Source organism: Lonchura striata, chromosome 2 (assembly GCF_046129695.1).
Source record: "Lonchura striata isolate bLonStr1 chromosome 2, bLonStr1.mat, whole genome shotgun sequence".
Classification (NCBI taxonomy): domain Eukaryota; kingdom Metazoa; phylum Chordata; class Aves; order Passeriformes; family Estrildidae; genus Lonchura; species Lonchura striata.
In genome coordinates, this window is record NC_134604.1 from 28,977,417 (window position 1) to 28,993,078 (window position 15,662).

Below are 15,662 nucleotides of genomic sequence, written 5' to 3' on the forward strand. Positions count from 1 at the left end.
TGGTCAGTAATTCTTAATAGATTTATTTCCCAAGTACTTATCTGGTGCTTCCTTAAAAGTGTAAGCTTTGAGCATCCAAAACAACCTCTCCTAAGGAGTTCTACATCTCTAATACCTGCTTGATGCAGAAACATTTTCCAATCCCTATGTGATTTTGCAAATCTGCTGATTCCTACCTAGAAGGTCCCTTTTTCACCCTGATTAATACTATCTAATTCAGCTGTGCCTTGAATGGAAACTGTTCCATGCCTCTAGTTAATCTTCTTGCCCTTCTCTGAAATTCTTCCAGTTCTACTATATTCTTTGTAAAATGAGAGAGAACCAGCAAACACAGGAAAAAAAAAAAAAAGGTGCAGATGAGATTAATACAGTGGCATAATGACATTTTCTATTTTTCTCTTTCTCATTTTGTTTTTCCTGAGTGCTACTGAGTTGACATTTTCATAATCTCAAAAGCAATTTCCTGAATTGCAATGGTCAGTTAGCACTCATCATTTAATATGTGAGGTTAGAAATAATTTTTTCATAGGTGCCTCACTTTACAATTAACTACACTGGATTTAATTTAGCAATTTATTATGCAGTTACTCACCCTCAAAAGGTCCTTGTGTAGTACTTTTTTTTTGCTATTATCAGCACACTTAGCTTACTGTTCCTGCCCTTTTCTGATAATTTATATATGTGCATGCTTTATTTATATATAATACATACTAAAATATGAAATGTAATAATACTATAAACTTAGAATGTATATAAATACAGTATATATTTAATACACATATATATATCTCAAATATATTAGAGTACTGCTGGTTAATCAGCATTTATCCATTGCAAGAGTGGACTATTTACCTCTATCCTGTTTTCTATATTATGCCCATCTCCTTCCCCCATGCACATACTTGCTGCTTAGATTTTAACTGTTTAATGTCCCTAATGGGCCTTAGTAAAACACTTCTTAAAAAGCCTTTTGAAAATCAGGAAAACATGAGAGCTGTATTAGTCTTATCCACCAAAGAAACTGGATTTCAGGCAGTTCTGGTGATCCACCACCTACAGAAACTGTGATGTCCTCTCTTGCTTTGTAGCCTGCTCATGCATTAAATCTTTAATTATTTACTCACACCTACTCCTAATGCTATTGGGCACTACAAGAAATTAAACTACCCAAGGATAGGTGACCTCTGCATATTGTGATGATCTCATCGAATTCTTATCTGAAACCAAGGATGCAAAATTGATAGCTGACTAAAGAAAAGAAGCTATTATGGGCACAGTACCTTGCAGGGGCCATTCTTCTAAGCCAAGAACCATCTAAGGCCATTTTACAATGCTATAGTGGTCAAAGCATAATCCAAATATTTTCATATTAATAGCACTGGTAGATTATAGTCTAGGCAGGAAGAATAGATGAGAAGCAATTTCATACCAGTGCAAAACTGCAAAGCTGAACAAGCACCATTTTAAAATATTTTAACTGACATAAATTGACTTAAATGAGAGCTGTATTTAGCACTGCCAAACAAAAGGGCACATCTTTATACTTTTAGATAAATATATTTCTAAATCTGTAAGTACTTTTGAAAATATTGTTGTTTGTTTTGTATGTTTCTTTAAGACTACAATTCTCTAGCAATAAATTTCCTGAAAGTAAGAAAGTGTTCATAATTATAACAATGCTTTATAGGCTCTAATTCATACAAAACTGGAGGAAGAGAATATCCAATACACTTCTGTTTGAGACTCTGAACTATTCCATTAACACACATTGCTATTTCAAACTTCTCACAAAACATGTTATTATTCTCATTTCCTCAGCATTGCCTGTTTAGCTGCTTACTGAAAGTCTTGGGGCAGAGACAGCATCTACTCATACCCTTGCATATGTCTCAGCTGAAATCTTAGTCATCTGGCTTATTCTGCACTAGAATTGTCACACATAAAAACCAGCTAAAGCTGTACCACGATTCTGAGGAGCGCTCTTGTCAAGAAACTTTAAAGAAGTGCAAAAAATTTTATCCTAAAATAAGCTCTCTGTAGTCAGTCAATACTTTACACACTACCAGCTAATGGCTGAAAAAATTCTTATGCATAAGGGATAGTAAGAGTGTACTAAAACCACTGTGTGCTATAGATCAGCACACAATGCCATCTATACAGATAATTTTGCTTATTTATCTCACCTCTACAATACCTATGAAAACTGATTATTCAGACTGATTCGTCAGTGATCTTTCTATTCTTTTGATTTCATTGGACTTCTTTTTTGTTGCCATCTACAGATTTCACATTGCCAATTATTTTATGCCTGTGCCATATTTCTCAGTGGTGCACATTAAGCATGAAAAACAAAGAACTAATCCCCAGAAACTGGAGCACCTCAAGATGTGCAGTACTCACATAAGCTTAAACATCAAGAAATCTTGTGCCATGAGCACATGAAGCTGTATTTTTGCAGCCTTACCAGTGCCCACTGACAGCATTATGATTTCTTCTGCTGGTAAATGGGTACACAGATCAGCACATGCCTCCTATTTTTGTTTTTCTCAATCTTCTCTCCAAACTGAGAGCACATGGGACTATAGGAAAATCCTGAAATCTCCTGTCACAGGATGGGAGATTTAGGATGGCTGCGGCATTAATCTATTGATAGCTTATGGTACAAAAAACAGTAGAGTTGGTAGGAAGCAGAGGCATGTGAAGACTACACATCATAAGACTATTCTGGTTACAGTTACATTTTCTCATTGACCATCAATAAGCCTTTTCAATTCCTCTGTGTTTCTAAGGGGTGCCACATGAATTCACAATTTCCTGAAGAGGGGAAGAGCCTTGGAGAGGGGTCTCATGCTGCCATGTCCAACAGATCCTGGAAACACAAATCCCTTGCACAGAGGCAGACCAAAACCACGACTACACCCCCTGCCTTCACCCTCCAAAGATCACCAGCTTCCTCCTGCTGCTGAATTATAAAGACAGCTTTTGATGAGTGCTACAGTCTGATCCTCAGCTCAAACAGAATCTACAAGGATTTTCACAGAGCCATGGCAAGGGCCCAAGCTTCTCACAACATACCTAGTCACTTCTGCAGCCTCTTGGTCTGGAGTCTAAGGTCTTCTCTCAGATATTACTGGGGAACATTGATAGGCGACTCAGATTACCAGCGAGACTACATCCCTGCATAAACTTCCATTTACATGTTGCCACTGGGACATAATCCCCAAGAAAATAAGTAAGAACAGTTTCCAGGACTTTCCAGCTTCTCTGTACTACTACTGAAATAGCCAGGTTTCTGAAACATCAGGTTGTTTTTTTAAACAGGCTTTCAAACCTTCAATATGTGCAACAGGTTGATGATAGTTGTCAATATAATGCCCTCATTTTTCCAGAAAGGCTTTTATTCTGTGAAATTCTGTTTCAATTTTGCTGAGACTTAAGCTCAGCTACAGAAATTTAGGTTGCTTCATGAAGTAGTATTTTCATACTGAAGTACTACATTACCAGGTGCATACTGTAGTTTATTATGAGCAGCTGTGGGATGACAGAGGAAAGGGCAGCTCTGCTGGGTCATCTAAAGGAAGAGCTGCCTATCCCCTGCACACAGTTTCTGTGTCCTTTTCTTTCCTCTGAGGATGCCAAATGGGGCAAATTCTCCCACTCCCATAGGAGAAAGAAATCAGGCAATCCCCTTTGCCTGCTGAACCATAAACCTATTAGCTGAACCAGGATGATTGTCTGCCCTCTTAAAGATGCTTCTTCTGCCATCAGCCAGTTCTGCCAATAAAGTGTACAATTAAGCTCAAATCCTGCTGTTAAAACATAACAAAGAAGTTGACGTTTTGCATGTATAAGTTCTTAATTTCCTTTAAAAAATCAGGCCAGAAAATTAAAACCAAAACACCCAAACATAAACAATCCACATTTCTGGGACTGCATGAGTGAACATAAGAAAACAAGGGCATTGCAAATTTATAGCTGTCTGTACAGCTTTCAGTCTTTCTGGCTCATGTGTTCTTTTGCAGTCATTAAATATGTAATCAAAACTTTTATCTCCCCCATCTTTTGACTTATTTAGGGTACAGAATAAACATCTGAAGGAATAAATTTAGGTCTGCTCAAACAACTGTAAATTTAACATTGTTTATTTTTAAATGTCAAATTAAACATTTAAATGCAATTTTTCAGAAGGCAACAATAGCTGCTATGTCCTACCTTTTTTCTTAAGCATACTCATATTTTTTTCTTTTCCTTTTTTTAAAACTGTTGCTACCCAAATAAAATTATCACTTGTGTGACTGACTTATTTAAAAAGACTGGAAACTATACAATGATACGATGTAATCCTATGAATAAATACATGAATTCTCATCTTAAAACTGCTTAAGTTATAGTTACAATTATTTCTACTGGGAAGGTATTTCAGAAACTCACTTCTCTGATAGCTATGCAAAACCATTTCCAATCCCCAACTTACATTTATCCACAGCGAGCTTAAAAACTTGCCTGTGTTACAACTGTGTTCTTCTATATCTTAAAATAACTATTTCTCTTCAGTGTTTACCCCTTGAGATGGCAATAAATTTGTTCCTTTCTTTGATATTATTTGTCTAGCCTGAGCAAGCCAATCTCTCATATTTCCCCACTGTAAGATAAAAGCTCTGTCACTCTATTCATTCTGTTGGTTTGTCTCTGCATTTGTTCTGCTTGAAATTCAGATTTATACAGAGTATTCAGGGTGACAAATTACACATGTCTTCTAAGGCAGTCTTAATATTATCTAATCTCTGCTGAAAATTCTTCATCTGATACAGACCAGGACACTTTTCAACTCCCACTTTAGACAAAGAGCTCATGATTTTTTCTGGCAAACTTCTTATTTCTAATAGTCCAGTTCTCAAGATGTCTCTGATTGCTATTCTGAGACTCTTCCATTTTAATTATGTTTTGCAACATACAGCCACCCTAAGCATACTCAGTACACTTCAAGCATCAAGGTCACTATAAAATATTCCTGGTGCAAAAGACTGACCTTGAGAAACTTCCAGCCCAACAATGAAGTCTGATGCTGCCTCCTCACTAGTCAGGCCTTCGGCCTTCTCACAGTCAGCACAGTACTCTTCATCCTCTCTTGTTTAATTGTACTTACTCAGAATGCACTATTACTAACACCAGTAAAAAGTCTATTTACAATTTTTTTCCTCTGCTTAACTGTAAGAACAGTATATATTAAAGTATAAACTTCCCTATATATCTGTGAGGACAAGAGTGCACACAAATCCCTTCCTCACCATACCCATATAACCCATCTTAGCTGACTGATCCAAAACTGAGGACAAACATGCATGAAGGAACCATAAAGTCTGGGTTATATTTACTCACCATGATGTAAAGCAGAAGTAAATAGACAGATATTAAAAATTCATACTGGTATAAAACCAGTGCATGCTAGACAAGGCCTATAACAAACCCTAACGATAATTACAACAGTTGCTGTATTTCAACTATTGAAATAATCAGAATAGAATAATAAATAGAATAACAATAGGTCTTACTTGTCCTGTCATAAGACTCATGACACGTATGTGCAATTTCAGCTCCGAGCTGCAAATAATGTCCAGCTTTATCATCTCTGGAACCATCTGCTCCAAGGGCAAACATTCCACCTGCAAAACAGGTCAAATGGCCCATCTTTCTTTCAAGATGCCCGTTCTTCCACTCCCCAATGAAGGTCAGTCCTCCATTGGACTTTCTGATGAGATGTTTTTCTATGGCCTACAAAGAGATTAAGATAACTTTCAAATACTGTTTCACATGCAAGTTTTACTTATTAACATTCCTTTATTGAGCAAAGTCTGGCTTTCAAAACAAAAATAAACTACAGGGACAGACAGCTATAGGAATATAATTTCAAAGCACAAAAATTTACCCTAACTGCTAAAAATGCTAATGACATCTAACAGGAAAATCACAACATAGGCAACACTGTATTTTTACTTGAGGATTTAATATTTCTTATATGGCTCAAGCAGTATTTGTCTGTTAACTCCGGGAAGTACCTATTTGTTCTGTGCACTCTGCGAGTACTTGGAAAACACATGCATGTTGGAAACTTTTGGTGAGCAACATATGCAAACCTGTACCCTCAGTCAGTCTTTAATAGGAAGTGACAGGAATGCTCCAGCTACCTTCTAGCTGCTCCATAGTACCTGTCTGAGTGCACATTCTCAAATTATGGCTGTTAGAGTATGGCTGTTAGAGTAGTTGTTCACAAAAAACTTTATTATTTTATACATGAGGCAACTGCTGCTTTCTTTCTGCACATTTGTACTAATACATGTTGTTGCTTGTGACTTATAAATGGTATCCTCTTAGAAGAATAGCTGATCTAACTTCCCAAAGTTTGCAAACTAGATGGAACAATATTTGCTTAAGCCTCTTATAGAAAGGATCACAATTTCCACCAACATACTGCAGTATTTACTATGTCTAGCATTAGACAGTGAGAAAGTAATGAAAGAGAAGTGCTGGTCTGCACTCCTGTTGGGAGTGAATTAGTGAATTCCTTCACTAATAGCACTGATAGACCTGAAGTTTGTGCTCATGGCAGGATCCACAGAGAAGGCAGAAATAACTGACAGAGAAGAAACCAGTAAGTCTCTGACAGCTGCCAGGGTGGTTGTCTAATCATCATGCAAACTGGCATTGATGACTGCCTTCTGCTGCTAAGGAGCCTGATGTGGTTTAACTGTACAAGCCTCATTTGGTCTGAAAGTACTGGTACAAGAAATATTGGATCTGCTGAAAACTACCACTGGAAAGGATATCAAGATCTGGAGCATTAATGCTGTTGATTCCATTATTCTAGACTGTGACAAAACTGATATTTTTCGACCATATGGTACATAAAAGTGAAGCCCTCTTTGAAGGAAAGCCACTTTAATGGTGAAGAGCAGGAAGGCACTAAAGCATATGGATTATTTATTCTTAGAGGAAAGCATTTCTTTCCAAATGCTGTGTGACATTTCCATTTTAATTGTATCTTCCCATAATATCATAACTGTTGAGGAGCAAATAGCTGCAGAAGCATTTCCAGTGGGACAAAATTGCTGTGGTTAGCATCAGGATAACCAACACTAACCAAATTTATATACTTCTGCATGAGCTACTCCTCTGCACTGAATTTGCTTTCATGGTTTGACTGAAGAGCATGCTCTAGATATAACATGCTCCTCTTCTGAGCAGAAAACACATCTGAACTTGAACATAACTGCTTGATAGAAGGGGTAGTTTTTGAAATCTGAAAATCAAGTTCTATCAGCTACTTAATAACTAGGTTAGGTTTTGAGAGTCACAAAGGAAGCATCTCAAGAATATAAATGCAACTCTCTCAAAATACTTTATCGTTCAACAACTCACTGCCTGCCAACTGCAGAAGAATGACGATTGCTATTTACAATAATTAACGAGGGACAGCTGGGTATTGTTGGGAGCACTGCCCAGGAGATAAGAAAAGTTTGTGCAGGTTGGGATAGATGTGGCATTTGTAACCTGGGCTGGATGGATGAGGCCACAGAGCACTCCAACAGGAACTGCAAAGCAATGACATCCAGCTGGACTACAAGGAGTATACACATACCGGAGTGGATGTGTATACCCCAACTCCCAAAGAGAAGATTGAGTTCATATTGACAAAGATTAACTAATGAAGGAGCTTCCTTAGTCTGTGAAATGCCTGAACAACAGGGGTGGTTGAGATCACTTGGTTTGTTCAGCCTAGAGAAGAGACTGAGGGGAGACTTCATTGCAGCCTTCAATATCCTCACGGGGGGCAGTGGAAAGAAAGGCACTGATTGCTTCACTCCTGAGACCAGTGACAGGAGCCATGGGAATGCCCTGAAGCTGAGTCAGGGGAGGTTTAGGTTGGATAACAGTAAAAGATTCTTCACCCAGAGGGTGGTTGGGCACTGGAACAGGCTCCCCAGGGCAGTGGTCACAGCACCAAGCTTGACAGAGTTCAGGAAGTGTTTGGACAATGCTCTCAGGCACATGGTGTGACTCTAGTGGTGTCCTGTGCAGGGCCAGGAGCTGGATTCAATGATTCCTGAGGGTCCCTTGCTATTTAAGATACTTTGTGGTTCTATGCAAAACATGAATGTTCTCTGAAGTTTATGTGCTTTTCATGACTACAAAAAAATAGCATTTTCTGAGCTGTCTTGCAGCAGTACTTGCTATTTTGTGACAGTTAAGCACCCTGCTGAATCCTTCTTTTAGCTACCTAATGCTGTGCAATAAGAAGGAGTGAGGATCAAATTTATGAGCCTAACAGATTAGGCTACTCAAGGCAGCAGATCAAAAAGAAGCTTACCTATCCTCCAGCTGATGTGAGAAGGAAAAAAACACACTTGAAACCAGACTAGCTGGAAGGCTCATAGGATGATGTTGAAGGCAAAGTTAAGAGGTCCATCTTCAATTTTTATCACCACAAGAAATTCCCAATAGGTTTCACAATTTCAGCTTTTATCACAGCTGTGAACTTCCACACTAGGATATGGAAATGAAGTGTCCTTTACAGTGGAAGACAGCACCCATGTTATATACAGAGGGGTTATGGATATACAACTTGCTTGTACTCATATTAGGAAGTATGTGTTGATCTGGATAAGACTTCATATGCCATGGATTGGAAACCATGACATCTGAAGAACAGATGCTGCATTTTTCTTCTCTGTGAGCTCCAAGGAATGATATCACTGTCTACTGCAAGACTTAGGACTGAGGTTCTATTCTCCATCTTCCACTCACACTGCTGTAATAAGATAAGGGAGCAAAGTGTGGCTGGACATTCTTTTAGACTGGTGGGTGCTGAGAACATTTCCAACTCTGTGCTGTGAGTGGGAGGAATGCATGTTACACCTTTCCCCTTCTGCTTGCACAAATGATGCAAAGAGCTTCTGCTCCACATTTTGAAAAACAAAGAATAAGATGTGTTAGCTACAGAGGATGACCTGTATTGTAGGTAATAACAAAAGAATGGTAAGGGAATGGCCTCTTAAAAAATTTAAATAAAAATTCGAATTGCAGCTATACAAAGCAAATCCTACTTAATGACTCTTTGCCTATGTATTTCAATGTCCAGTAGAACCTGAGAGACAACAAACCCTGAAACACAGTATGTTTCACAGCACATAAAACAGTACAGTTCATGCAGACTCAAATGTATTAGGCAGGTTTAGCTGAGAAAAAGTGGAAGGAGCCCTCTGATACTTGGACTGCAGGACATATCACACATAAAAAAGGAGCAGCTTGGCTTTTCCTCCCTCCCATCCACAAAAGTGTTTTCACCTGGTCCCAAACTTGCCTTGCTCTGTCTCCATTCAGAGATGTGCCCGTATAAAATGTTTGCAAAATAGTTTACAGTGAAGAGGAAGAATAGGAGACTTTATTTCCTCTAATTTTGAAGTGTCCACACTTTAAGAATCGGAGTAAAATATTTCAACAGTAACCACAATGGAAGCTAGATATCAACTGCTAAACATCTTTAAACCCACAGGACCCCATAAACTGTATTTTAACCTATTAAAAATACAGAAGTAATGTTTTGAACTAGTAATGTAGTATTTAACAAACCCTGGAAAGCTAAGGAAGTTCAAAAGGACTGCAAAACAGCCAATGCTTTATCAATAGTTTAAAAAGTTAATAAAACAATTACATAAATTGAATTATGTGGTTTAAAAAATAAATGATTGGTATGTGTATGCTGATATTAGAAATATTAGGGATTTCAAGAATTTCTTGGCATTTTACAAAATATTAGTCCTAAACAAATCCAAGGCAGCACATATGAAGTGGATTAAAAGCTGGCTTGCTAGAAGCATTCAAAATAAAAGAAAAAAAAAATCCTTATCCCAGGAAGATTCTGCATAGATATTTTATTCAATACTGGGCAGTACTTCTAACAATGATCTCCAAGAAAAATGCTAGAAAAAAAGAATTGCAGATGACACAAAAATTGATGGAGCTATAGATAATGATAAAGAAAAAGTCAGTTCTGTAAAATCACAGAGAGCAGGTGACAAAACGGGTTTTGCCTGAACAATGTGTTGCAATAGAGATAAGTGTAAGGTCAAACACTGAGGAATCGGGAATGTAAATCACAGTGGTAGGAAAGCAGTAAATCGAAAAGATTATAGCCAGCTTCAGAATAAAGCAACTGGAAAGTGGATGATGGTTTGAGGCAAAGGTTAAGAGTACAAGCAGAGCTTCTGGCAGGATGAAGAGGATAAAACCAAGAAGGAATCAGTTAGAAGAAGAATCACATTAGAAGAACCATTACATTGCTGTCTCCATACTGAAGATACTGGAAAATACATAGAAAAAAGCTTAAGAAATAATTCAAAATCTGTTTTATCTTGTGAGACCAAAAAAAAAAAAAAAAAAAAAGGCATTTTTGCTTCAGGAGAGAATGTCTATTGTAACTTTGATAGTAACCAACTATATGGTGCAGATAGAGAAGAGAGGAGAGATGTAGATGAAGGAAAAATGCAGAGAAGGAAAAAGTCAAAGCAGCTGAAAGTCAAATGTAATCAAATTCAGGTCAGGAATAAGACATATTACAGCTCCAAAGCAATTTTGTACTAGAACGTTCACTATATATCTTATAAAATGTGAATTTTGAGAATTCCAAGAACAGGTGTTTTGCTTTAGAAGACCAACCACACTTAAAACTAAGCTGTAAAAACTTACATTGAAAGCAACAGGGCATGCACAGAGCCTGGAACACATCAGGCACCAACCACACATCAGGACTGGCACAAGGCTACACAGTCACTGCTGCTGCTGGTACCACAGCTCACTCAAACCAGCTCAACTACTCTTTATGTGTCTGAACTGTAGCAGAGGAATTGGTGGCACAGTGGGAACCATTATGAGAGGCTGCTGAAAGAAGATGGGGAAGCTGGGAAAGTAAGAGCTGGGCAGCAAAAAGCTCAGAGCCACCACAGAAAGGCCCCCATCCCAAATCCCAGGGAACCATCCTGCATTACTGCTCTGCTTAGGCAAGCACTTCTTAGTCTGTGACATGTAGTAAGACCATAGCACAAAAGAACCATAGAAACAAGAATAGATATGAACTACATTTTACAAGGTAAATATGGAATATAACATGTAGATACCTTAGAAAATAATCCAAGTAATAAAACCATTTGGGACTTAGGTCCTAGAAGGATGAAGTCTCAACACTGGAAAAAAGAGACTTGGTTGTTCTGCACACATCTCAAGGCTGCTAGATCTCCTTCTAATAAATTAGAACTTGGGCTTTTAGATTGTACCATTTGGGACAAGCTGATTATTTTTAGCACAATAATCTGCATCACATGTATTCCACAATAATACTTTTTAAACTCCTCAAAGTGGAAGCTAGTATTATTCATCACTTGATTTCTTAAAACTTACATAATCAAAACAAGCCCTGTGGATGATGGTGTTTTTTCTGCCTAGGTTTCTTTTTTTAATTTAATTTGATTTCCTTAAAATCATTAAATATGGTTCCACTGTATTGGAAAACTCAATGAATTATAATCACCTCAATTGCATCGTCGTACATTTTCCTTGCCTCCGTGTCCATCTTGTCTGACATAAGCCAGGCTTTCAATAAATATTCATAAAAACTGTCTCCCAGCCCGCCCACGGATGTGTGATCTGTAGAAGGGAAAGAGGGAAGAAAACAAACAAAAAAAAAAAGGTTGAAGTTGTTATGCAATAGCACCTTAGATTTATTCAAATCATAAACGTATGTTTTTAAGGCCTACTGCTGTAGAATTATAAACATTTTTAGCCTGTTTAGCAGGAGAAAGCTGCACTGCACTCTTTCGCCTCCAAACTTACATCCCAGGCACAGAACCTTCCGTATGTGTTCCCTATTGGTCATTCTGCGCAGGCTATCCCTCATACCAAAAATGTACTTTGACCTTTTACTTCATTCCAAAGAACCTAATAGTTTTGCTGCTAGGGTTTGGGGGTTTTAGTTTTTGGATTTTTAAGGGGTATGTGAAAAAAGCATGCAGAAAACCTCCTAAGACCTCTGTATCCAGGATGTAACTAGGTCATGTGGCTGGCTACAAGCTGCCATCCATGAACTACATAGGATCCAATCCTTCCAGTAGATTTTTATTTCTTACAGGGTAATTACTCAGCAGACTAATTAATTTCCTCAATTAAATGTTCTTATTGAAATTACTTTAGTCAAAAGGGAAGCAAGCTGCCTTTGCAGTGTACTATACAAGCCCTGCTCTGTTCCACTGTGCCTGAGCAGCTATGCAGAGCTGTGCCATGTGCCACAGGGTAAAACTGCTTCACTATTAGAATCCACCAGCACATAAACTGAACCTCCTAACACACAGATTTCTTTTTTGTTCCCCCCCCCCCCCCCCTTTTTTTTTTCCCCTTGCAGAGATTGCCTTTCACAAATAGTGTCACTGCTATTCTGTGCTGACAGGCCACTTGAGAACTATCTATGTTTCTCTTTGGCTGAACTATCACAGTTGCCCACAAAAAGCCCACTGAAGGTCTGGCAGCCTTGCAGCTCCAGTTCCAACCAGGGTATGCACTCAGTACACCCTTCATTCAAAAAGCAGCACACTGTGAGTTTTAATAAGTGACTCCAACCAGCATACAGATAACCTTCTCTTTGCTAATGTTACAGCTCTCAAAGCAGTAGCACCAGAACAGTCTTAGACTCCTGAAGCTAAGCAAGGGAAATGTTTAACACCAACATTGTCACAATGCCAGAAATTCACTGCCCTAAGCATGGCTGGTTGAGTCATGCAAGCACCCTTTCACTGGGTGAAGAAAAGATGACACTTCCTTTTACAGAATACCTCAAAAAGCGGTATTATTCACAGTTTTTCTGGGATAAAAGTGCAAAAGAGAGGTTGAGCTCTCCTTCTGTTCTTTTTTCCTCCAAGCACCACCCTACTACAGTATGTCTGCTTGTCTCTGTAGATGTGAGTAGGAGGTTAGAGCTGGTAGATGCTGCTATTCTAACTCTTCTAGCTGCCTCTTGGCTCCTCTGCTACATAAAAATGTATTTTTAAACAAAGGAAAGAGCAAGTAGAGAGCCTGTAGCTTTCCCATTTAGTTTCAAGGTGTGAATTTGAAGCAAATTATTTCATGCCCTTATCTTATACCTCAGAATCTCCTTGACTGTCTTTTCACACCCAGTTACTCAATGATTATGAGTTTTCATAAGATTTCTCACCCTGAGCTATAAGAGGACATTCAGGTCATGAGTCACTTTCTTATACAAACACAAGGGCTGGAAATTATTCCTTCGATTTACAATTACATTCTTAAGTAGAAACAAGGGTATGTGGTTTTCAGGAAAAAAATTTTAAAAACCACAAACTATTCCAAGACTTCAAAGTTACAACTCATGCAAGCACTGCTCAGGGACTGACTTGACAAGAGACAGTTTAAAACTACTTCTGCTAAGCTGCTGCCTTGTCCCCAGCTGAGCTCTGTCATTTCAGTAAGGGATGATCCTCAACCAGATTTCCTTGACAGATGCACTCAGGTCCCAACAAGGACAAGCTGTTGAACTCTCAGCAGCATTCTTGTAGTAGCTCCAGCTGGGACTGGGACAGGAAAGAGCAGGAAGATGAGCAGAAAAGGTTCATTTCCTGAACAGAGAAACCCACATTCCAGGTGTCTTTCAAAAGTCAATTATCAGCAACACATCCCATTTCATGACTTCTTCAGGTAGTCATTTGAGAACTGTCCTTCTCTTCTTGTCAGCAGCCCTTCTCCTTCACATTGCTTCTCAGCCAAGAGTATAGGGAACACAGACACCAGAAGCACTGGGGGACACAGAGTTCATCCCCTAGACAGCCTTTTCTGCACCTTCTTCGTGCAGAGAGCAGGGCTGCTCAAGCCTCTCCTATTCAGATCCTCCTCCCATTCAGAAGCAGACAAACACATGGTAAGAAACTAAGGCCTTTCAAGGGCCTTCCAATTCCCAGCAGCAGCATTCTCCTTGCTCCTTTTATGCATACCTCACTCCAGCTCTGACCAGCCTAGAGTTTTCAAGGCTCCTTTCTCATTCAGCAGTGGGCTACTCCACTCCCCAGCTGATGGCTTTCACAGCTGGACCAGAGGGAAGACCTGTCAAAAAAGGCAAACGGATCCTGTTCCTTCTCCTCAGCAGCAGGAGAAGGACATATGAAATATTTCTGGTGGGAACATACGATGGTATTTCAGGGGAGCTGGCCACATCAAGATGCAGATGTCTTTATGTCTTGTCCCCTCCCCATCCACAAAAATAGCCAAAAGGAGATGGAAGTGAAAAGGAGGCCAATGCAGCAGCTGAACTGAGGTTTAAACAATGAGTTTTCCAGCTTCTGCAGCTGCATTAACTGCATTTAACCTGGCAAGGTCTTCTTCAGCTTCTTCAGCTTTTCTGCTAGCGTCTGCTAAAGCAGAATTTGCTGCATTTTATAAGAACTATAAGTAGAAATTCTTAAAACGCAGTTTGTGACAAATTGTGGGTCTTGGACAATTTGCTCTTACCTAGAGCAGAAATGCTAAAGAAATATTTTCCAAGATTCCTTAGCAAATATATAACTGGTGAAGACTGTAGAAATTGGGTCACCGCATATCATTCTCTCCTAAAAGCAAACCTCCCCATCCAAACTTATCAGAAGGCCCATGGTGGTTATCACTTTCTCCTCTCTTTGAGCTATAGCTCAGATGGATTCAAAGATTTCAGTCAGCTCAACTCAGAATGTTTTGCTCAGAAAAATGTTTTCCACATAAACTGACGTTTTCACACTGGCCCTAACCTTCCATATCAATCCAGAGTACTAAAAAGGAGTAACTTGTGATTTGAATAACTAAGCTTAAAATAGCATTTTGACACTGGGTACTCCTCAGTAAACAACTGAGAAGATAAGCAGTAAGTACAAGCATTTTGAAAATTAGTAGATTAGCTCTTTCACATATTTGATCTACAAGAATGATTCAATTAGCTCTTTGTCATGTAAAGTTTTTTTTTATTTTTGAAGAGCTGTTTTACAGTGAAATCCTTAAGTAGAATTCATTCCAGATTAAGACAAATATAGGAAAAAGAACAGAAGTATGATAGCACAACAAATGTGGCTGAAGCCACATGTTCTGTTCAGTGTATACATTTTTAGAACATACATTCCTTCAAATCAAGAGAAATTTGGGTAATTTCTTCATTCTGCATTTTTTCAAATGTAGGCACAGATGACTGGGGAAACATAAAAGGATTCCAGTCAAGGATTACTTTGGAATTATTTTCAAACTGAAAGACACAGTAACTGCAGTTGGAAAGAATACCTTCAACGTTTACAACCAAAAGCAATTACAAGAAACCCTGTATTTTTTCTGGTTTGTCACACTTGAAAGCATATTGTGTGCAAACCTGTGCAGTTAGTAAGGATTCTTCTTCCCAAAAAGGGACAAATAAAACCTTCATAGAAAGACAATGATATTTCAAGTTCATTGCAACATTTTTGCTCACTACATTTACATCCTGTTAAATATTGGCATTTTTCTTCTTAATCAACAGCACTCAACTGAACAAAAACCCCCTCAATGAACAACACACCAATCAATCTCAGCACTCTAATGAGTTTTTAATGTAT

At 38.6% G+C, this 15,662-nt stretch overlaps 1 protein-coding gene across 2 annotated transcripts in view; it reads right to left on the reverse strand.

The window, feature by feature from the left end:
• MAN1A2 (mannosidase alpha class 1A member 2) overlaps positions 1-15,662 on the reverse strand; it is a 129,860-nt gene that overhangs the window by 11,644 nt on the left and 102,554 nt on the right. For both annotated transcript variants that reach the window (XM_021549098.3, XM_021549099.3), the window contains exons 9-10: positions 11,582-11,697; positions 5,553-5,772 (exon numbers count right to left, since the gene is read on the reverse strand). In XM_021549098.3, the coding sequence (XP_021404773.1) occupies positions 5,553-5,772; positions 11,582-11,697 (336 nt within the window). The remainder of the gene's footprint in view (positions 1-5,552; positions 5,773-11,581; positions 11,698-15,662) is intronic.